At 40.6% G+C, this 26,767-nt stretch overlaps 1 protein-coding gene across 1 annotated transcript in view; it reads right to left on the reverse strand.

Moving 5' to 3' along the window:
* Nucleotides 1-24,426, reverse strand: part of pik3cb (phosphatidylinositol-4,5-bisphosphate 3-kinase, catalytic subunit beta) — a 49,526-nt gene extending 25,100 nt beyond the window's left edge. Inside the window, exons 1-3 of the mRNA XM_080889943.1 lie at nt 24,185-24,426; nt 12,949-13,025; nt 1,165-1,360 (exon numbers count right to left, since the gene is read on the reverse strand). Of these exons, the coding sequence (XP_080746069.1) occupies nt 1,165-1,323 (159 nt within the window). The 5' untranslated portion in view covers nt 1,324-1,360; nt 12,949-13,025; nt 24,185-24,426. The remainder of the gene's footprint in view (nt 1-1,164; nt 1,361-12,948; nt 13,026-24,184) is intronic.
* Between the last annotated feature and the right edge of the window lie 2,341 nt (nt 24,427-26,767).

A 26,767-nucleotide genomic window follows, 5' to 3' on the forward strand; every position in this document is an offset into this window, starting at 1 on the left:
CGTGAGATTTTGAGCCAAAACCTCCTTCCATCAGTGAGAACTTTGAAGATGAAACGAGGCTGGGTCTTCCAACATGACAATGATCCAAAACACACCGCCCGGGCAACAAAGGAGTGGCTCCGTAAGAAGCATTTGAAAGTCCTGGAGTGGCCTAGCCAGTCTCCAGACCTCAACCCCATAGAAAATCTGTGGCGGGAGTTGAAAGTCCGTGTTGCTCGGCGACAGCCCCAAAACATCACTGCTCTCGAGAAGATCTGCATGGAGGAATGGGCCAAAATACCAGCTACTGTGTGTGCAAACCTGGTAAAGACCTATAGTAAACGTTTGACCTCTGTTATTGCCAACAAAGGTTATGTTACAAAGTATTGAGTTGTATTTTTGTTATTGACCAAATACTTATTTTCCACCCTGATTTACGAATAAATTCTTTACAAATCCTACCATGTGAATTCATGGATTTTTTTTTCACATTCTGTCTCTCACAGTTGAAGTGTACCTCTGGTGCAAATTACTGACCTCTGTCATCATTTTAGGTGGGGGAACTTGCACAATCGGTGGCTGACTAAATACTTTTTTGCCCCACTGTATGGCCTCATCACCTATAAGCTGACATCACAAGCCATTTGCAAACAGAAAAACACTCTGCCAGCCACAACAATCACCTCTGTCAAAACAGGCATTGGATAATGTCTGACTGACTGACCAGCTGTCTGAATGTTGGGCTGCAGCCTCTGTTTTCCCTTAATGTGACAGCAAGCCTACAGGCATGCAGGAACAACTACACAATAAGCAAAAGAAGTCCTCAAAGTAGGTTCCCAGTTGAATTTTATATGAACTGATTAAGTATTTAGACTAGAATAATCCTTTAATTGTCCCACAAGGGGAAATTTGGTTGTATCCACAGCAAAACAAAAACAAAAACCATATACAAACAGAACAGGACACAGAACAGAAACACTTTTTACATATTTACATCATGGACAATAATTACCAAAGCAGAGTACAGTACAGTTAAAATTAGAGTACAGATAGTGTGCAAACAGAGCAGGATACTGAAAGAGGTTTAAATAGTTGAGGTGTAATATTAACACTGGTCAAAACAAAAACTTTAAATAACCTTGTTGCTTAGGAAACCTGTGCAGTCACCAACCCAGTGACACTCACCAGTTTGATGTGCTGAATTGTAGCCTCGCGTGGAACGTCCATCTGGATATAAATACCAGTGGGAAGCAAAAAGTCCACAGTGATCTGGTCCGGAGCGTGTCCGGCCAGAGGTGAGTGTGCCGCCCATATGTCCAGGAGGTCTGTCATGGCGGGAGGCATGGCAAGAGGAAGTTAACACCACCTCAACCATAAGGACCTGGAGAGACAAACAAATTGTACACTTAAGTTCATTGTTGCTATTCTACTGTAAAAAGCAAACAAAAACAACTAACAGATGCCAAATAATGAGTAATTCCCCACCTAACCCAGAATAAGCTCGACTAACTTAAGAGACAAGCTGACAGCATTTTCAAACTGATGTAAGAGATTTGAATATGGTCAAAAGGAGATGTTTAAAGCTTTTCAAGAATAAAAGATGTACACGCATTAAACTTGTACTGCATTTCAACAACCCAGCAAACAGTTGTCACAAGTTTAAACTTTCATTTGTACAAAAAACAAAAAACCCCAAAACTGCTTCTTAGACTCCAAACACAATCCAGCCTCACCAAACAACAACACCAACTTTTTAAATCAGAGTTCCAGACACAACAACACACACACACAGTGCCATTTTTACGCTCATACATTCATTAGCGAGAAGTTGACAGGCGCAGATGATTCAGTGTCACTGTGTCCCTGTGACGGAAGCGCTGTGCTGAGTCCAGTGGGAAGCCGCTGCTTTAATTTGGAGGAGGGCCAGAGTGCAGAAGAATGCCCACTAAGCAAACAGAAAAGTTCAGCCTGCCTTCCCCTCATCTGACAATCTGGTGCCTCCGGAAAAAAACCACACATAAAATGAAAACACTGGCAACGGGGTTCTGCATGCATAGGAATGCACACAAATATGAATCATGTATACAGACATTTACTGAATATGTCGGTAGACTCAGAGGCTGGTGCCAAAGTGAAAGCGAGCATGGTGAGGCTATTTTTGTAACAGTTCATTACTGGCAGATGCAAAAGTCTCCAAGCCATGTAATCGACACATACTATGCATATAGTCAATTCAAAGACAGGCGGACAAACTCATGCACCCACCCAGTTTACCTCGTAAAGTTCCATACAGATGGCATAAGTGAGTTTCCATCTTCTAGTGTTAAAAAAAAAAAAAAAAAAAAACAGAAAAAAAAAAATCCACAATCTGGTTTCCATTTGGGCCTTTGCCTCAACCACAGCTGCACATCGCACCACTTCCACCTGCATTCTCATTACGTTGTCCTCGAGTGGCCCGGGACATTAACTCTTCCTCCAGGCCACAGGGCCATCTCCATTCCAGCTCGATCAGCCCATTAAAAACAACAGCTCTGATTGCCTCTAATGGCCTTTCTCCTCTATGTTAAGTGCTCATGCAAGCCATATATGAGCAACCATTTCAGCACGTGTCTGAGTGTGGTGCATTATCTGCGGTGCATTTGGAGCCACGATCCCAGCCATTTAACATGATCAACCATGCAAATGGAATCAGCCTCGTGCGTGTTTCTGTATGCTCTGGAACTATAGACTATTGCCTTGACCAAGAAAACAAAACAAAACACCCAGATACTGCAGACAGTGTGTGCTCGTGTTGCTCTGTGTTCTCACACGACAAACAGAAAACCACAAGTAGCCACTGAGACTAACAGTCACAGGTCAGACAATGGCAAACTTGTTATGCCACAAAGGTGCGCAGTTACAAACACGAGTAACTTGACACCATGTCTGTCTGAAACACTGACAGCACAGCACCATGTTATCAGGGATGGATGAACGAGTGCATGTGCAAGCTCATCTACGCATGTAACATCCCTCTCTCTAATTATATGCTTCAAAAATGACACTTTCACAGCAGACAGCTTGAATACAGTCTCATCCTGCTGTGATGCAGACACACTCAGCCGCTTTCGCTCTCACATACCACACACACAGGTGAGCAGGGTTATTGAGGATGTGGTGGCAGTCAGCCAGAGGTCTGCTGCTAGGTCAGGTTTCAGCGGGAGGATCAGAGAAGAACAAGCGGCTTTGCAAGCTCAGTTAAAGAAAGAGCGTTTCATGTGGCAACAAACAGAGAAGCCTGAAGGTGCACATCCAGTTGGCCTGAAGTTGGCTAAGTAAACAACGCATCACGATGTTAGCCTCCATTCCCAAACTCCACAGGCAAACTCTGATGACTCCTGATGGTTGGAGGCGCAGAAATATGATCCTACTTGGATGTCCTTCGTTTTCTGTGCAATATGAGGACGATTATTAGGCAACACTTTCAAAAAACAAAGCACAAATGGATATTTCTTGTCTAACATTTCTTTATTTTGGAATTAACCTCTCACAAATGTAACAAAACAAAAAAGAAAACAAAAGAAATTGCCTGGGAAGAACACAGCTACAGTCTATTCACATCCCAGAATCCTTTAGTCTTTTGATCAGACAGCTGCCAATGCACTGGGAACAGGGTTTGTGGGTAAATCAAAGGAGACCAGTAAAAGAAGAGAAGTAATTCCTTTGTTACGATTTTATTTTTTTTATTTAATTAACAAAAAGGTAACGGAGAACCCTGACTACCAACTTTTGATATTTAGCAGACACCACAACCAAGCCAAGTAATCACCGAGTTCACACCACAGAAGAAACAAAGTGAACCTTTGCTTCCTCTGAACTAGTCTGAATGTTGTGATGGCTTTCATGCCCAGATGCATTTAACAGTAACACTGGTATTACTCAGCACTCCCTTTCTAAAGCTCTCTCTGTTTAACAGTAAGAAGCCTGTGAGGCTCTCTACAATGGAGTGAGTGTGTCTGTGCATCTCTGTGTACAAGTAATTAAAAAAAAGAGAAGGGGAGCAGGGCTTAAATAAATGGTGTCTGCGTAAAAGGTCACGCCTGGTGATTAAGGGTCCTGTGACACATTTTCCTTCACACTGTGCTAAAAATAAAGATTCACAAAGAGGATCTAGGACCTCTTCACCTCTCCACTCCAAACCACTGTCCTCCCGTAAATGACTATACAGACAAATATATGCAAGACAGACGCTGCCTGAGTCAGCTTTTCCACTTCTGGGCATGCAGTGTGTACGCGTGTGTCCATGTGCGTACATTTGTCTGGATGTGGGCATGACTGTGCACAAGATTAAAAACAAGCTTCTTTAAAAACTAAAACAAAAAACCCCCAACTATTAAACATCACTTTAGGCTTGGCAATTTTCTATAGATTTCATATATTTTATAAACTAAAGGGCACATTGATACATTGAAAAAGTGATTTGGTGCCATTTAAATGAGAGTCTATATATAGTTATAGTAAGCAAACAGCTTCAGCACTGATGCCAGCAGTGTACTTCTTGGTATACCGGTACTACTTTGCATATTAGCACCTGCACCACATTTCTTGTTTCAGTTTCAGCCACAAACCACAATGGCACAGAATGAAACTCAGCGTGAGAAGTTGTAGAATATAACAAAGATTATTCCCTCCACACAAACCATAGACAAAACATTCATATCACAGATAGCAAAAAAAACCCTGAAATTTGAATCAGCAGTGGGAGATAAAGGCATTCCTTTTTAATAAATGGGTTATGTTTACTTAAAAAGCCAAAAAAAACAACAGGAAATGACTACCTCAGGTATTACAGACTGGTATGCTACCACAGAGGCAGGCATGAATCAACTGTTTTTCATAACTTTAACGCTTGCTTTGAATCAGCTACACAGTCTAGTCTGTGTGTAGGTTGACTGAAAAGCTGTTAAGATCTGTAGTAGGAGTTTATCTGGCGGCTGTGTGGATAAGTGATCAGCTGAGGTGTGTAGCCCTGGCTGTGATTCACCCATGAAGTAGTAGTAGAAGTAGTACTACTGCTTACTGTCATTAGGAGTGGACATAGGTGGTGGCTGTAGACGGTAAACACACATTCAGGCATAACGGTCACTTCAACTGTGACACACTGTGACTGTGTCGGTGATTAGACATGTTTGTGTGCACATCTTTTCAGACATTTCCACAGAAGTGACTGCCGAGCGATGCAGCGGTGTAATATTTTTAGGTATCGTGCCAAGTATGAGACTTACTTATAAACACTTCATCTTTAAAGCATTCAATTTCTAACAAAATCAACTTCCTTTCTTTTGTACCGAACACCTTCTTGTTCATTGTCCACATGACTCATCTGATGATATAAAACCAAATCATCTTCACAACATAGGAAACGAGCAGGGACCAGAAATGAAACCAACTCACCAGCAAAACAATATTCTCAGTCACAAGACGACATCCATACTGTATCCGGGAGAAAACATGAATGAAGTGAGCGTATCTTTAGGGTTGACATGAACAAACCACATCTGGTCAGCCAAGAGTGCGCCATGTGTCACTGGCTCCTGTGACACAATGGTATACACCCACTTCTTAAAGAGGAAATAATGACACCAGACAGGAAGTGAGTGACCAAAAAAAAAAAAAAAAAAAAAAAAAAAAAAAAAAACCCAGGGAAAAAAAAAAGTCCCAACTAGTCATTCATAAAAGCTGATGGACGCTGAATCACAGACTGGACAGGTTTTTTGTTGTTGTTTGAAAATCACTACAGAGCCAGTTTTTAAATAGGCATTTGCTGTGTAGTAGACTACCCAATATACAATACCTAGTATATGCAATGTACTATACAATATGCACAATAATACTTGCTTGTGCATAGAAAATCTGTCAAACACATGACAAGAGTGTCCACTCTGCCCACATGCGGCTCCATAGAAAGTAAATTAAGCAAATCCTTCCACATTATGTTCAAGAGTGATATCTTGGCCACCAATGAGGCCAAAACATCGCTGTTGAACATGGTATCACTTGCAATGCCTTATTCAAGGCTATATGAATAAATATTACAGCCAAACAGTAGAGAAGCCAGAAAATGAGCATCACATCGCGATCACACCATCATCTTGTATAAACAGGTTATTACATCTTCACTGAGCCACTTTATGCCAAACTTTCTGATGCATTACAATAAAGACAATTACTAGTAAACCTGGAATCAATGTGACAGATGCTGCATCACCATTCATCCACCTTGACACTAATCATATCCAAGCCATTATGACACGGTTACATCACAGACAAGACACGAAACAACATGCAAAGCTCCATCTTCTTTAATATCCACGTCTGAGAAATCTCTTGTGACAACTGTGCACAACCACATCAAACTACATCCATCTGTGACATCATGACGTGCCACTCCACCAGATAAATTGTGACCGTGCAAGACTGCGTTTAGATGGTATCAAGTTTGAATGACAGCAAAAGGTCTAATATGCTCTCCTTGCATTCTATTTGTGTATCAGGAAGACCGGGTCATTAGCTGAGTGGAGGAGAAATGAAGCATGACAGACAGAGCAATGGAAACATCCTTTTCCTGTGCACCACAGATTGCTTTTAGATCAATGCATAATTCTCCTCATATTCCTCTCCCAAAGGGAATGAGTAAGACCCCAGGGAATTTAACTCCATGTTCAGAATATAGCAGAAAGAACGGAATGAAGATTTGCCTTCTGATGTATGGACTTAACCAAGCTCAAAAAAAAAAAAAAAAAAAAAAAAAAAAAAAAATGCTCAAGCCTTAAGGGCTTTGAAGGGATTTCCAAGGTTTACAAACAATATTGAAATCACTGTTTAAGTAACTCCATGGTAGGCTCTAGGTCCTGAGGTAGCAAAGCAGGCACAAAGCATGATGCTCCCTCCACCATGTTTCACAGTTATAAGGTTTTGGTGTGCAGTGATGAATTTCTTTTAGAGTGCATTTTTGTATCCCATGTGTCCACCACACAATGTCTGGGAAGTGCGCTCATAGAAACATGCTTGAATACTTTTTCTGAGACTCTTGTGGTACCCTTACATCTTTCCATTAAGACTTTTAGATTAGATTGTGCAGGATGACCATTCCTTAGGAGAAGGTCATCTCTGAGTTCATGATTAAAAACACTTTATAAGTGTTTTTAATCCTTGCTTTGGTTGGTGCATCATTATTAATGAGACCTGTGAAAGTCATCACAGTTTTGCTTGCTCTAACCAGAGACTTTATCAGTAACCCGATTTTGAGTGGAAGTATGGGTTGTAGAGATGATCTAGCCAAAACCCTTCCAATCTCATCCCCTTCATCAACTGGTACCTTTTAAAAGAGGACACATTTTATCCCAACTAGAACAAATATGTTCAATGAAAGTACAGCTGGTTCTCTTAGGTTAGGTTTGTCACGTTCAGCATGTCTGAGTGTAATAGAAGATGTACATTTGAATATTCATGTATGCAAGATGTAACTATATTATAACTCGCATACATGTAAAGATGCAACAAGCCTATGGGGTAACTATGCCGGGGGGAGAGTGGTTGTCTCATTATCACATGGTCTGTGGTACACACCCTAGTTTCTTGAGTCCACATAGCAAAATGTCCACCCCGATTCCACCAGTTGGTTTTCAGCAGTATACATATTGGTAGGTGCCCAACTGCCAGAGAACAATGAAAATACTTGTAATTATTAACATAATCATGCTTCAGTGGTGCAAGCCATCATATTGGGACAGTGGTGAATCACTGAGCATGTTTTCCACGAGAAGATAAAGTAGCAGAAGCAACAAAGTGTGGAGGGAGCAATGAATAAAGGAACAAATACGCGGTGCAGATCCAACAATTAGTCCTGTAACGCTGTTGATCCTTTCAAAATACCGACTGTGTTAAGTAATATTAAGCATTAAGCAATAATTACTACAAATGAAACCAGCATAGTGAAGATTTTGAAACGCTGAATAAGTGTTCACCTTTTTAGCTTCATCACAGTCTGTGTCTGTGAGGAGGCAGGTGACAGAATAGCGGGTGAGCTCGTCTGATGTGCAAGTGTGATGTCCCACAGAGCCTGATTCACTTCTCAGGCACGAGACAAATAAGGACAGACAAGTTACGTACAGATATAAATACAAGCAGCGCCAGCACAGATCTCTGTGACTATACTGTCAGACTTCAGGGCTGAGAGCAAAAAAGAGGGAATGTTAAAGACTATTCAGGAGGGTCTGAGAAGCAGTCAGTTCTGAGATGGCTGGAAAAGAGAGGAGAAAAGATGATGAATTAAAAAGGGAAACAGGTGCAGTAGAAAATAAATGGGAATGTTAAGTTCATGAGTTCACTAAAAGACTCCAAAAAAAAAAAAAAAAAAAAAAAAAAAAAAAAAAAAAAAAAAAAAAAAAAAGGGGGGGGGGGGAGAGACAAAAACAAAAAACAGACCAATCCGTGATAGACAATGAGATAAAAAGAGATAAAAGGCAGAGATAAAATGCAAAATGTGACACAATGTGTGACTGTAGTGGGTGGACCAAACTGGGCCTGAAGTCCACAATAAGCCTCTGTTTTTGCCAAGTGTGTGCGCGCATGTTTGTATGTGTACGTGTGTGCCACCAAGGCCAGTCCCGTGCCCTGCACAAACACTGCCCTTGTGTTGCCCTTGCCCTGCCAGCTTGGCCTCGCAGACCAACAAACACATACTGAGCAGTAAAAAACACAGGCTGAAGGGGGGCATCGTCGTCACACAGTGCTAGCCATATTTTGCTGTGTGGGATGTGCAGCCTCAGGCGGCTTTCTCACACCTTCAGTAGCTTTCACACGCGCACACCGGGGTCATCAGCATATGTAAATAAATTGCTTTGTAAGAGATACTTTAAATACAACACTGGAAATCCAGCTTTCATGTGAGACATGCAAACAAACATACCCAAACATAGCTGGTGCTAACCATACCTTTGTTGAAAAGCTAAAGATCTATGCAAACTCTGAACACGACCACATACGACTATTCAAAGCAAGTTCTGATACTAACGCAAAAGGCAAAAGGAAGCCCTAGAGGGGAAATAAACCCCTATATACAGAGTTAGCCTTGCCCATCTAATTCTGTGAAAGAGGAAATGAAAAAAAAATTAATCGCAAGCATATCTAGACAAACTACTACACCTCTTGTCCCCTTCTCTTACAGAAAACTTTACACAGACAAAGTATACTCATGGAAAATGTTTAGGTTCTCTTCCTTAAATACACACGATGTCATTAAAACAGGAATCAAGTATGTTTTGAATACTTTATAGCAAGCTACTTCCTTATTTCTTTTCTTTAAACCAATTTGCATAACAGAAGCCTGAAAGTCTGACTTTCTTTGGAATCACCATCCATTAAATCATAGACGACATACTGGAGGTGGCCCGGCTAATTCTTCCCATTTTGTAGTTAGCTGTTCTACAAGCTGCTCTGTGAGGGTGACATAAGGATTAGCCTTTGTTCGATTTGACACAACAGCTTCTGTTTTTGAAAAGAACAGAGAAAGCTTTCCTCGGAAACTCTGACAAAGAGGAAACAATGAACAGCTATGATATGAGGGAGTGAGCATGTTGGCCACCTTATTTATATCACTTGGGATCAATTTATTCCTACTGATTACAACACTTACCTTCCTTGAAAGTACATCTTCTCACAGTTGCCACTGTAAATGAAATTCACATGGTCATGTCTCCACTTTATCCAATAAGGGCTTGGATTTAGTTTTAGATGTGTAGCCGTATACCCGAGATTTATTTATAAATCGTTATGCTGCTATGCATCTTCTGGACTAGCTATAGAAAATATAAGACAAGTGCTACCTCACACAGAATGAAACGCTCCAAACTTCAGCATTAAGGTGTCGATGCTGTAATTGCCGCCTGTGTTAATAAATATGGCAAATAAACAGACAAACCTACAAAAAAAAAAAAAAAAAAAAAAAAAAAAAAAAAAAAAAAAAACTAACCTCCCACTGCTTTTACAGCACCTGCATGTGGCCTTCTCTTATCTTACCCAGGATTCTTGTTTTGCGTCTCCCTCCACCCACAGACAGCTCCACCACAGCCCCCTGGGAAGGCCATTTGCTTCAGCTCTATTTATGACAGGCCAAATGTACAATCGTCGGGTCACTTTGTCTCACAGAATTCAATGAAACAACAAATTTATCGACAAAACAACACAGCTTACTGCGGTTCAGGTGACTGTCAGAAGAACAATTGACTGCAACAAGATCCTTTCACAGGGAAAAGCCCGAAAATAGACTTGAAGAAAACCCCAGCCTGTCACATAGCCTCCACAGGACTGCAGCAACTGATTATTTTGTGAAAACAGTGGAAAGAAATAGACAAATATAACACTAAGCTGCTGTGAAATGTAGCAGGGATGGCACACACAAACAGAGCTGAGTTTTCAGCACTCGTCTCCCAGCCATTTATCTCCCTCATAAACAAAGAGCCACACACTGGCAATGAATGAAACTCACACAAGCCTGGAAATGGAAGACATTTCTTGGCTCCAGCTATCATTTCACTGTAGAGGTGACTGGGTTGCTGGGAACACTTAGATCCGGTAAATGACACGCTGATGCCCGCCTCTTCAGTTTATGCATCCATCTGTTTGTCTGGGCGGCTCGACTCTACACTCGCTCATCTGCATCCTTTTTGGCGTCTATTAATACAGAACTCAAGCTAATGCTAACCACACACACACACACACACACACACACACACACACACACACACACACACACACACACACACACACACGTTGCGGTGACAGAAAACATCATGTAGCATGCGAGGGCACTGTGTCTTTCCACCCATCTATAATTAGATAAATACAGAAGTTCTCGTCCTATTGTCCAGATAAAAATCACACACACAAGTCTAATTATATGCAACCTCTGTAATACCACGGGGAGAAAGGTCAATGCCATAACGATAATGCCAAGCAAACACACTCCTAAGAATAAGCTTAAGGGCTGGGCTTCCTAGGATTGTGTGTTATAGGGTTATAGCCACACTGATGTTAATATTTGAAGCAAGAATGCGAACACTTGAGGTCATTTCTGTGAAAAACAAAAAGGTCAGCACAGACTGACCCTCAACTGACTTCTGATGAAACATGGAAACCCTCCAATACAGTCGTGTTAGTGGAAAGATATGGAGAAGTAACACAGCATGAGTAATTGGATTGAGCTATTTTTCCACATTTGAGTGGGAGTGAAGGATGAGGGGGAGGGGAGAAACGGAGTGCAGGTAGGAGGCGACCGTACCAATTACTGGTGATTACTGGCCACAGACACCAACCGTATGAAATGTGGTTATTAAGCAGACAGATGTCAAAACTGCACCTGTAAAGCCCTAGTTATGCAGTGCTGTGATTGAGAGGAGAAGGATGTTAACCCAGTGTTTACTCTGTCAGCATTCGCAGCTAGCACACATCATTGCACACCCGCAGATTTAGACTGTGTTTGTACCTGGGCTGTGTTCATATCCATACATGTGTATGTACAACATGTGCGCTGCGAAAGGGGACACAAGCAGGCTTCATGAAGTGAATTACTAATTAAAACAGTTTTTGAATTGCTCTTCTGCAAATGTTTCATTTACCACATAGAGCAAACAAATCCCTGCGAAAAAGTCAGATGCTTCTCCAGGGAGTCCAACCCTGTGGATGAACCCCACCACCACTTGAACTACAGCTGGGAGCTGTGTTCAAGTGCAGCCTGGTATAGAGGCACGTGAGCCAGTTATTCTCCTGCTTAGAGTGGCCTGCCAGTTCACAGTGGATCTCCAGAGCAGAAGGATGTCTGACCCTGGAATAAGATCGTATCCGAAGAAGCAGCTGCACAATTTCCAGGGCCACTATAACAGCCAGGGAACCAGGCAGTAGGGAGCAGACAAGATGGGAAGAGCCAAAATAAGACCAAGAGGACTTGAGAGGTTCACTAGTAAACTGAGAATTGTTCTGACAGATTGAAATTAGATTAAAAATGCTGAAACTATCTGCCACAGCTACTTATCAGGCAGTTAACAAACGTAGGCAACCTGCCTGTGTGTGAGAAACACTGCATTTTATTCCCATTTATCACCTGGACTAGCAAGCACCATCACAAATCTGCTGATTCTCAGTGGAGAACTTTTGAGAAGGTTGACTTTAGGACTAATTTCTGACCACTTATTTTAGACTTTTTGAAAGAAGTTTGTCAAACTGCTTCATCTCAGTCTACTTGTAAAAGGAAATGAAGGCATGAGCGAGGACAGAAACAAAACAGTCAGGGCTGGACTGATAAAATGAAACCACTAATGCTGAGTGCACTGCATGTCAGCAACTGTTAATTTTATATGCTGTTCATCAAATCATCATGTGTGTTCTTAAAAAAAAAAAAGACTTACAGATCAGCTCACAGAGCCACCACTTCCTGCACTGAGGACAATATTACATAAACAGTCTCAAGCCTGGCTGAAGGTTGTACAGAAAGGAAATGACTGCCAAGGCCAGCGGCACCTTAAATGATTTTACAACATTAACGAAAGTCAAGTGAGAAGCAAAGGGGGGGGGGGGGCAGTAACACCACACCTAGCTGCAGTGACATGAAAATAAACAACGCACGACTTCGATTTTGTTGTACTGTCCAGACAAGATCCACAGTAATAAAGCCCAGAAAGGAGGATATAAAGGATCATAAACCAAAAGCAGTGAGTGTACCAAGATGGTGTAACACTGATCTCTAACAGGGAAGTAAGGTATGCTGGCTGGCTTCCACACATTCCCCGCCTGTCAGGACGAGGCCTACTCGCCCAGATTCCAGCTAAGACTGAGCGCTATTCCTCCTCTTCCACATGCACACAGCAGCAGAATCACAGGTAAAATAGGTCAAGGAATTACAAGATACAGCATGTTTACATGCACATGTATTACCAGTTTCCTGAAGTCACTTATTTCCTGTGGCTCAGCTCCTGGCTGGGGGGATCTGGATAGCTTCTGGGACACTGCATCTGATAAAGAAAAAGAACAAAGTGTCAGGGTGAGGGGAAAGCACTGAATGTTGTTACTCATTTCTGTAGTTGTTTTTGTGGACCGAGAAAGTAAAAAAATAAATAAATAATTAATTAATTAAAAAAAAAAAAGATGTTTAGGTGATGGTAGATAAACAGGAAATATAAAAAGGGATTTAATACAGAAAAACGGAAACAGAACGAGACTGGTCCTGTAGGTGAGAAATTATACCATTAACAAGTCTGTCAACCTGGTGTTACCTCCATGGCCCAGCTGACCTGCAACGTGATATAAAACAGAAAAGGCTGAGCACTGAAACCAAAACTTCCTTACTGACCCTCTTAACTGTCCTTTTCTTACAATCCTTTCCTCTGCCGCCTCCATCTATGACAGGAATGTCAAACTCATTTAACACCCTGGTCCACTCACAGCCTACTTTGAGCTGAAGTGCCAGACAGGTGAAACTCCCCATCAGTCAATGTGAGGAAGTTATTTCACAGAGTAAATGTGTAGTTTAAGAAGGTTAATTTCAACAGTGTGTGTCGGTTTCTGTAAACAGACACACACTGTGAAATAAAAGCACTGTAAGCACGACTCTTTGGGCTTAAATTATAATAGATTATAAATTATAAAAGTTCTGGCATATCATTCCATTATTATTATTATTTTACTGCCAATCCACTGCACAAACTGATTTTTCTATATCAGTAAAAACAAAAAACAAAAAACAAACCCCCATTTCTGTTATTTAACTGTTTCTATAAATAGCCATGAGGAGGAATTTATAACTGGGAAAAGCTGTAAAACCTATGAAAACATTTGTGGGCTGGGTTGGAGTCTTTTCTGGGCTGATTCTGGTCCCTAGTCCTTATGTTTGACACCCCTGTTCTATGACGACTGTCCCACTCCTCCAGGACCTGGGAGCATCAGGGCTCCCAGGTCCTCGAGGAGACAGTCTGACCAACAAGGCACACTGCCTGTCAAGAACAGTCATCCGGCAGGCATTTGTAACTTCTGGAGCAACAAGCACATGTGTTATCTTTTGAACACTATGACTGAAAAACAGCAGTGGATGACTCACCTCATTCTAAATATATGTTTTATCAGTTTAAACAGGGGAAATTATTGTGAGTGGAAGGATAAGGTTTGATGCTTAAACAAAATATTGGTCAATATAATAAGATACATTTTATTTATCCCAAAAGATGGTAAATTAACAGAGTCAGTAAGCCCTTCAAGACGTAATCCGGAGTGTTACAAAATAAAAAATAAATTCAGTAAAATAAATAAAAAGCAGACTTATTAATTCTTTCCCACTTTTTAAAATGGCAAAATATAGAAAACTCTGTGGTACCTCAAAACCTTCAAACAAGACTTCCTGACCTGACCTCTGTTTGTACTGTATATAACACCTCAAGCAGTGATATGCATGGGTCTCTGTATCTGTACACCGTCTACAGTTCAAAGAGCTGTAACTATGGAAGCCAAGATGTGAACCAGGCAATATGGCAAACAAATATACAGCATCTAAAAAAACAAACAAAAAAAAACCAAACAAAAACACCACACTGATGACACGCAGTGCACACAATGACTGAAGCTGGTAAACTTCCGTTTTTTCCCCTGTGGTTAAGACACTCTCCTGTTTACTAGGAGAAGAACAACTGCAGTGAGCGTGTGTGAGACTCGGACATTTCAAGTAAGAATGAGTATACTTATGAAAGTGCAGAGAATAAATTCATAGAAAGAGGTAAGACTTGGCTTTTCACCACAAAATGTGTTTGTACTCACCGCACACAGATACAGGAGAAAGGCACGTGGGGTGACCAGTTCCAGGAAGTGTGCTGTTTAACAGTGATAAAATCTCAGGCCAGAGATGGTCAATGTTTAACTCCTTGACTGGATTTGACTCAAAGTATCACATGATACACAGCAAGCGTGTGTTTGAGATTTTAGGAGAAAGCTCCAAACCAGCACAGAGGGTTCACTATGGAGTGATTCAGGGATGACGTTTATGCTGAAGGGCAAACCCCAAACTTAGCCTTTTCATTGTTCTGCGCAAAACAACTTCACTGTAATGCCAGTGGCTGCCAGTTTGTTTTTGGGACAGAGTCGAAAATAACGTGTTTAATCGCAGACTCCAGAGATATCACTCAGCACAGATCTCTGGTTGAATGTCACAGATGATGCTTAAGTTTGGACTCATTAACTCACCACCACTCGTGTGATTTTCCAGGAACTAGAAAATTCAGACAATAATGTCGCGTTTAATCTGTAACACGCATTCAGGCATTTTCTTCTCTCAAATGACTAAAAAGCTTATATCATTTTGACATTCTGCCATCCTCTTGCACACGTAAACAAGACCACTTTAAAACAATTGCAGTGAGAACACTAAGATTACAACTACACCTGACAAATAACTACTACCTAAATAATAACCAAGCAACTATTCTGACAAACAGATTTTGCCCCTTAAACATCCATTTTAACTGAGTAAAGGAGCCCGTACTAGCCTCGTCAAATCACTGATTTCATGAGAACTGATATTTGAGCATCAAATCTGTAACATTAATGGCGTTTGTTTTCCCCTCTGGTGTTGAAGGCAACAAAGGTGCCGTAAGCCCTGCACACAGTGCAGAGCCTGATGGAGGAAGAGTGCTGAAAGCTGTAAAGGGATTTATAACAAGACAAAAACAAGGGTATGACTGAAATGGAATGCAGAACAATGATCGTTTTATTCTGTTTAACGCTGGAAGAGAAAACTAAAAATATGATTAAATTACAAGCACAGAAATAAGACGCCCATCATCAAATTCTTGCTATTGCGGCATTGCACATGAAGCAATGGAGCGTAAACAGAACCATGTCTGAAAATGATGAGAAGAGAAAGCAGAACACTCAAGATTAATAAAATTTCAAGTCAATTAATAATAAAAATTCCAGACTGGCAATTTTGATTGAAATGGCCTCTTTACTAGAAGCTACGAGTTTCCAGCTACATTATCAGGATACTAACTAGTCATGTAAGGAAGACTTCATTTGTTTAAGCAAATAAGTACCTGAGCTTCAAGTTATTTTTGTAAGATAACTGCACGGGGAAAACAATTCCCAGTAGTGAGTGACGTTAACCTCAAGTGTAATGTGTACATCTTGAGCAAAAGGGATTAGGCTATGGTACACACAGATTCCTAATGCAGGATTTTCACATCTTCGGAGACTCCCTGTAGAATGATAAGAGTGACAGAAACACCACAGTGGGAGTCTGACTCCGAGTTTCTTTCTCCTCGTATAACCACACACCCTTCCTCTCCTCCACCCATCCTCTGGTCCGGGAATGCGAGGAATGCGGAGTCTTAAAACGGCCGGGGGGCTTCATCACCAGCAGAGTTTCTCACCGTCCTCAGTAAGGAGCATCTTATCTGCCCAGATGTACTCTGACCACATTGATTACACTGAAGTTATTTGAGAGCCAGGATAGCTGCCATCCTGTTGCTATTCTCCTTAGTATCCTCCTTGCAACTTCCAGTCCACAGAGACCAGTGAGAGCTCAGATTTTAATCAGGTGTTTTACTTTATTATGCAACCCTCAAGGCACCCTCCTACCCAACAAATGTCCTAGAGGGCACTTCCTGTCTGACTACACAACTATGTTTTTATTGTGCCTTGTGCATTGACTTAACCCCAGAGCCAACACATAAACATAGTGCATGATGTATGATGTCAGCGGACTGCTAAAAACAAATGTTCACTGTTAACGACAACTACAAACTGCTGCTTTGAGATATGGGTCGAAATGGTGCCAAGTAAAGAGCAACAGCTAAAACACACAGAAGGAATGCACTAGTATGCACATTTTTAGCACTCCCCAAACCAAGTGTGGTCTGAAGGGGCCTTACATTTGACCATGCGTCATCACTGCCTCACCGTAAACAACAGACCACTGTCTGTCGTCTTCTAAAAACAATACACACCCGCTCATTAGCACAGAGGGATGTTTAGAACCCTCAATCACCAACAAATATGGGAGACTCACACACAGGCTGATTTTTTACAGTTAAAGTTGTTTTTTGTTTTTTTAAAGTGTTTGATAAAATCCCATTCAGTCGATGTCTTAGCCTTTACCCACACCTTCCCCCTTTTTAGCTGCTTGCTTCAATCTCTATTTATAGTGGCTGTTTGTGAGGCTGCCCTCAGGTGGGTGGTGTGAAAGACTATCTGTGCATTGACTCTCAAAAAAAGCTCTCTCGGACACTGTAAATCAGTTACCTTCTGTCAGGGCTGACAGAGAAAAGGTCCCTTCCCTGCAGCTCACACACTGGCACAAGCCAAAACAAAACAGATACTCTGTGACCTCTGACTGAGATCACTTAGTTCACTGGAGAAAAAAGAGAACAGAAGCAAGAAACAGACCTCAAGAGAGACGACCAAAAGTCTTGACATAATCTGGAATTTAAGGACGCAGGGACAACACGAAGACAACAGGAAGTTAGAAGACATCCCTTTGCAATAAAAGGCAGTTAAGACCGATGTGATTGTTTTACAGATTAGCATACACATATTAAAGAGCCGATAAACAGCAACTTATTCAAGCTGCCGTTCTAATCATTACAACTCTTACCAGTTTTCAGCATTTGCATGGATGTGTGGGTGAGGGAACATTGGTAACATGTGAACGCGCCATATGCGTGCATATGCAGATATGTGTGCACACACCGAGCCTTGCGAAAAACAAATGCCATCATCTGTGCACGTGTCATCAGCTTTGGCAGACATGAAGCAGCGCTGTGAGAAAGTGTTGCTATAGAGACGTCAGGTTAAGGTTTTGACCTCAGAGGTTACAGAATGGAGGCTGTCAATGTGAAATAAATCTGAATACTAGTAAAAAATAAATAATGATTTTACTTGTGCTTATTAGGCAGAAGGTTTATTATTTAATTAAGCCTAAGCTGATCCCAGGCCTGTCCTGGGCAATATAACAATTTAAATACTGGGTAAACAACCACTAGAAACCTGTCAGTGTCTTCCAGTTAGTGAAATGTTAGAACGTCACTGAAATCTAGAAAGCTAACAAAAACAAGACAAAACACACAGACGGACCATCTAAACCTCTTCTATGAAACATATTGAAATAACAATCCTCAGTCTGATATCACAAATTCAATTTGTCATCAGTGTCTCAGCTATTTATATGTAGTGTAGTAATGTCATAACCGATAATATAATTTTCTGCATAGATGCTCCCCTTACTGGATGTGCTATGTGGGCAGACAGTAAGAAAATAAGCAGAGTTAATTCCCGTTTGAATGATCCACCACTACAGTGTTCACCTGAAAACAAAATTAACTGAATCATAGCTTAGACATTGCCATGTTTTCATATGGACAGTGTGTAGTTAGGAATGCGCTCCAGAGCTTATCTCAGATTAGCTTTTCACATCCACTCAACGTCAAACGTTTTCTTTACAGGGATGTCGGACGAGTGAGCACTTCATGGAAAACTCTTGTTATAAAAACATGTTACATCAAAAGTGATCACTTTATACCCAGCTTTAACCTTTTGGGACTGTCTTTATATACATAACTTGCCTAAATGCAATCAGGTGACAGGTTTATGCTCCTGCATGCATGCACGCAGGACTGGATAAGCAATGGTGCATAACACACTTCTCTCATATTTGATGACCTGTAATGCAGATCAACTGAATTCTACTCTGTCTTGCCAGAAAAGCTTACAGACCGCTTTTCAACACCTGACTAACAACTTTAAATGCAAGAAAACAGATTTAAACTCCTGCTTTCTCAAAGCTTTTTACATCTGTGGCTTTCGGACAAGTGAGCATCTAAATTACGGTAGATTCTAAACATAAAACTTCAAGTCAAAGACTTCCTTTGCTCAGCTGACACAATGTAAACATGTTGGCTTAGAACAAGATCTATTGATGATTCAAAGGATCATGTCAAACCTAAGCTGATTTATGGCACTTGACCATTCGATTTAACAAGGGTAAATATGTCTCCATCAACCCCAACTATGACCCTGAATTGGATAAGTGGAAGAAACTGGATGGATGTGTCTAACCACATATGTCAGTGACCACATCTGGCTTGGGTACAGACAGATTTCTCTCTCATATTTCAATCTGCTCATTTCTTCCCCCTCTAACCCTCTCCTGCTGTCTTCCTTGCATTCCTTGGCAGGTCCTGGCCTGCTGTGCAGCAGAGTGGAGAATTCCAACAGGCCACTCTCACCTCACAGTCAGTCACATTTCTAGCTGTGGCAGTTTCTTTTCTATGTATAGTTGGGACCAGCTAGCGGAATTGAACATTTTCATTGACCATAATGGCTTAAATAGGGCTTATCTAATGCAAGTGATCCTGAAAGCTAGCAGACAAACTGGTGTGCCACACCAAACACACCTACTCACACACAAATGAAAGAAGACTACTTTTACTGGCTATCTTACACGCTGCTCTTTGAGAGGATGTTATGCAAGCCATTACTTTAAAAGTATAGCAGCAGGAAGTGTCAAAGAGATTGTGGTGGTGGGTGTGTGTGAGTGAGTGAGAGAGATATAATGGGGGATGACAAAAAGAAAATTTAAAAAATAAACAACCCAAAAACTGCAAACCACAGCTATGTGCTCCATTTCAAGAAACCACCAATAGAACACAATTCTGGTTTCAAAAGCAGGACACACACACGCACGCACGCACACACACTTCTTATGAGCATACTGTGCTATCAAACAACATATTATTCTCTTTAACATGTTCCATTTAAAGAGCATCCTCTGGAACCTTGCTCAACAGCTAAAATGGGGCATTTAGACAGTTGAAGAAAGGAAAGTCTGAATATTTTCTATTGCTTTTGGAATCACAATATTTACAGTCTAGTACAAATTGGCAAACTAAAAGGTAAAAAACAAAAATACCAAAAAAAAAAAAAAAAAAAAAAAAAAAAAAGGCAAGGTATCTTAAAGTGGTGATAGTCCCTCATTTTGTTTTGTTGATAATGAAGCGCAGCATCTGCAAAGTCAAAAATGATGTCATATCTTGTAGAGGTGTTCAATAATTTGAGAAACAGTAACAATAAAGTTCAAATGGGTTATCCTTTCATCCTCAAACTAGTCAGTGAACCCTTGTACTCTGTTGAATGGGGCTTCGTGATCCTGGTCGTCAGTTTTGCTCAAGGATAACAATGATTACTCATAACTGTGCATTCATTTGGGCCATACTTGTCACCTTCCAGAGAGGGACCATACTGGGAACAAACAAACAAAAAATGTATGATGCATTTCAAATTGAACTATGACTTAGGAGATTTCTCACACTGCTCACACAGTGGATGTGAACATCCTGATAGCTGAAAGTCAGCATGTTCACCTCAGAGTCATTGTTTTGCTTGAAATCCAAGTTGGTGGAGTAAAGCCAAAGCAATGAAAAACACCACTGTCTAAATACTAAGACTGCACTGTCCTCAATTCCACCATGCTGCTATATGCCAATAAAACCTTGATGTTATGGTGTGTGCAACAATCCAAGTGTCACTGATCACTATGAAGAAGCTATGACAAAAACATAGCTTCTTCATAGGGGAAATTTCCCCTTGTGGGACTAATAAAAGTATATCAAATCAAATCCATTCTGCTTTTATGTAAAGTAACTGACTATATTAATCACATTCTTCCCTTAAACTGGGCCTTAGCTACACCACACCATTTGACACTGGGACCTCTAATACACTCTTCCTTCTATTTGTAGTCCACCTGGCTTTGTCTCCACTTTAGCTGTACACATTAGTATTCATCATTTATTAACCAGCTAGCTAAATCCTCACAGAAAACAGCCTCGGTGTACAATAGTGTTCATTCTTGTAAGTAAAATGATGTGTGACACAGGCACCACCACAGTTGTAAAAACTTTTTCTTTTTGTGAAAACACTTGCTTAGAATTCTGCCTTCATTTGTGCCCCCGTTTCTCAGGGGCCTGCTTTGGGACCAAATCTGGCTTGGAATAAATAGCTGCATTGTTGGCTCATGTCTTTGGAGTGACGTCAGTTAGCCTTATCAGTGTTCTCCAACTTTACCTCAGAGGGAACCTGACAGCAGACCTTGCTCAACACACAGTAGGCAGGAGCATTGCCCATTTTAAATAATATCAAAATGCATGAACTGGGCATCAATATTTCCCAAAGTGCCACAGAAGCAGCAAATACTGCCCAGCTCCCCTGGGAAATTATTTTCCCCTTTTATAAAATGTTGTGTAGGTCCAAGATTTACTGCCCGCAAAGATTTAGATCTTCAGCTGCGAGTTATACACTGCAGGTGTAACTGTGTGCGATACACAAAATAAGTTCAGTAAGGCAGCATTTGCAATGCTTTTGCTTGCTATGAATATTGTGTTTACATTTTTGGGGGGACTCAAACATGGACAGTGCTACTTACATTTCTAGATAATCTGAAAAACCAAGTCCTTTGCTTACAATGGCCAAAAGAACAAAGTGACTGGTGGCCGTGGCTGCATGCCTGCTAGCAAAGCTGCGTGTTCGTATCATCTGTTGTGCTGCCTGCAATATATCACCACTGAGCTGCTGATTAACTAGATGCACATAAATTAAACTCACAATAAAAATTTAAGACTGAGCTAAAGGATATGTAATGACTTTACTAACACTAAGGTGCACACACACAAACACAGATCTCAGGTTAGTTGGAAAGAAGGCTATTGGTTTACTAGAAATGCCAAAACCTGAATGAAAATAGGTCTAAGGAAGTAGCCCAACTGTTGAGTCGTACATTACATGATCAGTAGGTTTGGCTGCAATTTCCTGCACCCTTTGGAAACACCACGATTTCTGCACTGATTTCTTAAAAAAAAAGAACATTGGGGTTTTTTTTTGGTTTTTTTTAAGTAGTTGGCTCTTGGGGAAATCAGTGCAGGGTAGAAAAAGTAGAGAACATCTTTAATTCAGTAACTCACAGAATTTTCTTTAACAGCAATAACTCCCATCCGACAACATCAACATAGTCACAACACACCATGTCAGTTGTGTTAAGGTCAGGTCTGCCTTGGCCATCCCAAAGCATGCACTTTCTCCTATAGGTTATATACTTTTGTGCTTTGGGTGATTGTCTTGTCGTACTACCCTGTCTCTACAAAGCTTTAGGTATTGTACTTCTGTACAGTTGTACTGCTGCCCAAACTATAATGCAGCCTTTACCATGCTTTACAGTTGGGATAATGTTACACTGTAGATATACAAGACTTAAAAACAAAACAAAAAAACAAACAAAAAAATCCTCCAAATGTAACATTCTATTCAAAAGGTCACTGAAAGTCAGTCCACAGAAAAACGTTAAAGAAAATTGGGATGGTCTTTTGTAAGCTTGAGGAGGGCTAGAGTATTTGTTGGAGAGCAGCAGTCGTGGTGTTTCTTTTCCCTGTAATAACATAGACAATGAGCAAAGATCTCAGTGCTGTTGCTTGCTTGCTGTTACCCTTGAATTCTTTTTCACCTCCTAATGGACTCCATATTGTGATCTCAGACACTCACAGCTACAGAAAGTAGCTGTAGTCTTGAATTTGTTCAAAAGTGTTAATCGTATTGCGGACTGACAAGCACAAAGGTCTTTAAAAATACTTTTTCACGCATCTCTATTAAGATTCTTCTAAGGTCCCGTGAAGGTGATCAAAGTCTGGTTCACTCCAAACAAACTTTAAGATCAGACCCATATTTTGTAAGGCTTTATTTACAGGGACCGACACTTCTAATCTTCTGTCTTTAACACAAACACTTGACTCCAAGTAGCAACACTCCAGGGGATTACTTATGTTTCCCGGTGTGTACTATAAGTGATAGAGAACTCAGCCGTTTTTGTTTGTTAATTTAGTCTGATTGCGATTGTCGCCAATTGTGACTTTTATCAAGACTGATTACATTTTATTATAAATGAATCGAGTGGGTTTGTGCATCTTTCAGGTAGACATCATGCACGGTCTCATACAACCTCTAAGGCACATCTGACTAGTTGGAACAGACATTATGTTGGGTGGACAGTCAAACAAGACTTAAAATAATAAAAACAAAAAAACAAAAACAAAACACAAAAACCCCACAGGTGTCACATTACCATTTAGACCAGGGGTGGGGCCTCAAGGGTCGGTGCCCTGCAGGTTTTAGATATCACCCTGGGTCAACACACCTGAATCAAATGATTAGTTCATTACCAGGCCTGTGGAGAACTTCAACACTTGTTGAGGAGGTAATTTAGCCATTTAAATCAGCTGTGTTGGATCAAGGACACATCTAAAACCTGCAGGACACCCGCCCTTAAAGCCCGGAGTTACCCACCCCTGATTTAGACTGACGTAGCAGCTTTACCCCCACTCAAGTTTACCAAATTACTGAGGGTTTTTGTTGTAGTTGTAAGATTCTTAATGAAATAAAAACAAAAAGGTCATCATGCTTATTGCAGAAAAGCTGACTGTGCGAATTGCTCCCTTAAGTTTCACATCCTCTCTGTTGTCGGTCCATTTCTCAACAATGAGATACACACAGCTGTCAGTTGCACAGAGACTACAGATCCGTTAAAGGTGCGGGCCGGTTTCCGACTTTAAAACTAACAACACGATGAGCGAGCGTCAAAGTCCCCCTCAGCTGAGGAGTAATCACTCCGGAATGCTTCGTCCCTTTCTCGTGTGGAGAGAGCTCACGATAAAGGGAATGTGTTACTTGTTTTGCTTAGATAATGAAATCCACTACCCCTCAAACAACATCTAAACGTTTAACACGCCGACAAGGTTTTCTGTGAACATCAGAATAACATTTCAACTTAAAACTATGGTTGTTTTTCCGCCGCCCACCACACCGGGTAGGCTGATTAGTTAGCTTTAAGAGGGGGTTACAAAAAAACAAAAAAAAAAAAAAAACCTCTTCATCGGGGTTAATTAAAAGGTGACAGACTAGACTGCTACGATTAGCTGAAGTTGTGACCGTTCTCCACAGCAGGGCTGGGATTTTAATGCCAAATATAAACAGCAATAAATGCAACATTAGACGAATTGATGAACTGAGTTTGGCGTGATGACGTCCTCACTCCCCGAGCGAAAAGCCCACAGCTAAAAAGTGATTTTTTTTATATATAAGTGGGACTTACCTTCATTAATTTTCTCCTGGGAGGTCGTTAAAAACGCAGAGGACACGCCAGAAGAGCTGAAAGTTAAAAGTGCTGCTTTATCTTCACGACGGAGTGGGCCAGGCTACTTTCACGCACAGCGAGTCCGCGTATCTGACAACACCGCTCGACAGCCTCTCCACGAATAGCACGGATCCCGCAGGTGGACAAGAGATCTGTGTGCTTCCTGTTTGTTTCAGAAGGTGAACAACCACCACCAACACCACCTCCGTTGCTGCATTTCCCTCCGCCACCGGCTCTATTAAGCCCGATCAGTAAAACAAGAACAGGACATCCGGTAAATGTTCAAGAATAAAAATTAATTTTCATGAATTCGCGGTGAAATACAAATTTAAGCCATACAAATAAGACATGGCGTTGTCTATATGGAAGGTAAATGTCTTCAGATAACTTTTTGTTTGTTTGTTTGTTTGTTTGTTTGTTTTAGAGGTTATAAGCTATTATTTGGAGTGGGAATTGCAGTTTAGTTTAAAATATGATAAAGATGCAGAAAAGGAACTCATATGTTGACACCCAACACCTCCCTGAGAGCATTCAGTGCAGCAGCACCCAAAGGCAACACAAAACTGCTCTTATCTTGATTTACTTGAAACACACGGTCTTGCATTTAAATACAAATTCTTGCAACATAGAGGTTATGAATGTTGATGTTGTAGACTGCATCTTTTCAGAAACATCCTGTTGTATGCAATAAAGCGTTGCTTATAACGAGGATCATCACGTGTAACCTGACGACTGCCTGTTGCCCTCCTTATGGGGCCTATGAAATCCAAATCATGTTTGAATGTGGGCCTTACAGTAAATTCATCCCGTTGATGCAGATTAGGCCTACAGGGTCACTGCAGCAGCTGGTCAGTCTCTTTCACATGTAAAACAAAACACAAATATGCAGGGGTTTTGTGGGTTCGCTCTTTTAGAAACTGTTACTTGTACAGTATTTTCTTTGTTTGTGGCAAAATACGGATACAAAATTCTGCATTCAGTGCTGTTTTTTTTTTGTTTTTTTTTTAAATATAATTAAAAAAAAAAAAAAAAACAAGCACATGTGGCGACACGGCGAGGCTTTTATTTTGAAAGCGACAACTTGGGGATTTGCTCTGAGGCTTGTGTGAGGCAGCTCTCCGGATGAGCTGTGAAGGATACCGGGCTTTTCACCAACAGCCGCTCACAGCATGTACAAAACGCCGAAGTAATGTCACAACATTTCTTAACATCCTTGTTGAGAAATAGCTTGCCAGAGTGAGTGCAGCCTATTAAGCAAGCTCCGCATTCAAATTGCTCATACCACAACGGATTATGGACAGGATCCATGCGACTCTTTAGTCGCCATTTATTTTTATGTAGCCCCCAAATCATTCACTTAGGCCACGAAGCCTCATTAAACAGTGTCCCTTTTCATCGCTATAATCTTCACAAAACCTGCACAACTCTACAGTGCTAGTAAAATATTGAACTTTGCTGCCATCTGGCGAACAAATCTATCATTATCTATGGTTAATGCGTCAACCAATAAACCAAACTGTGGGCCAGATTGTAACTAAACGTTAAATAAAGAGCTTGTTTTACCCGAGACCGCTTGTGACCTTACTAACGCTGATAGACCACTGTATCAAACTGTGTTATAGCTAACTTAGAAATCACACATAAGCTATGCGTGATTTAAGTTATGCATTTAACAAAAGTTCAACCTGAATTATTTTATATTCTCATTTAGTATTTAGTATTTAGCATTAGTATTTATTTATTTATTGTCATTGTCAAGAACAATGAAATTGCGTTTGGGGCTTCCATACAACCCCAAAAAAAGAAGAAAATAATAAATACCCCTTAAAACCCAAGTGTACATATTTAACCCAGTGTGACTCCAATGCAATAAGACAATCCTTAGCAATAATGTTCGTAGAAATTCAGACATTCAGTCATTGACTGGTAAACCCAAATAAAAACAAACAAACAAAATAATACATACATATATACATAGATACATTTTCAAAGATATTATGTGAGGCATATTTTGAATTCCTAAAGAGGGATGCAAGAAAGAAAAATGAGTGCCATTGATCCAGAGGTCTGTCAATATAAAAGTTTGTTATTTTGAGAAACACAAATGAAAAAGATGTTTTAAAAAATCTATTTTCTTATAAATATGAAGGCACAGCTGCTCTGTATTGTAGGTCCAGGTGTAGACGACAAACCTGCTGCCAAAGAAGTTGACTGCTGAGTATCTCACACTTAAGTCGTTTTGGAGATTACCTTTCATATTTTGCCATATTTTAAAAGAACAAATTTACAAAAATAATTATCTCTTCCAAATAATCATTCCAAATGTCTCTGTTTCGGTCAGGTCACCCAGCAAGCTTGTGATTGTATGATTATAGAAAATGCATTTGTTCAATATGTAGATTTTAAGTATTGTTGTTGTTTGTTTGTTTTCAACATCAGCACTACTAAAGGTGCATTGTGAAGATTTTTGTGCCTCACCTAAACCCATTTTAAACCTGCTTTTTGGTCATGTGCATCCTGTAAATTATTTTATACTGGATA

This window comes from Rhamphochromis sp. 'chilingali' (genome assembly GCF_963969265.1).
Source record: "Rhamphochromis sp. 'chilingali' genome assembly, chromosome: 8".
Lineage (NCBI taxonomy): Eukaryota > Metazoa > Chordata > Actinopteri > Cichliformes > Cichlidae > Rhamphochromis > Rhamphochromis sp. 'chilingali'.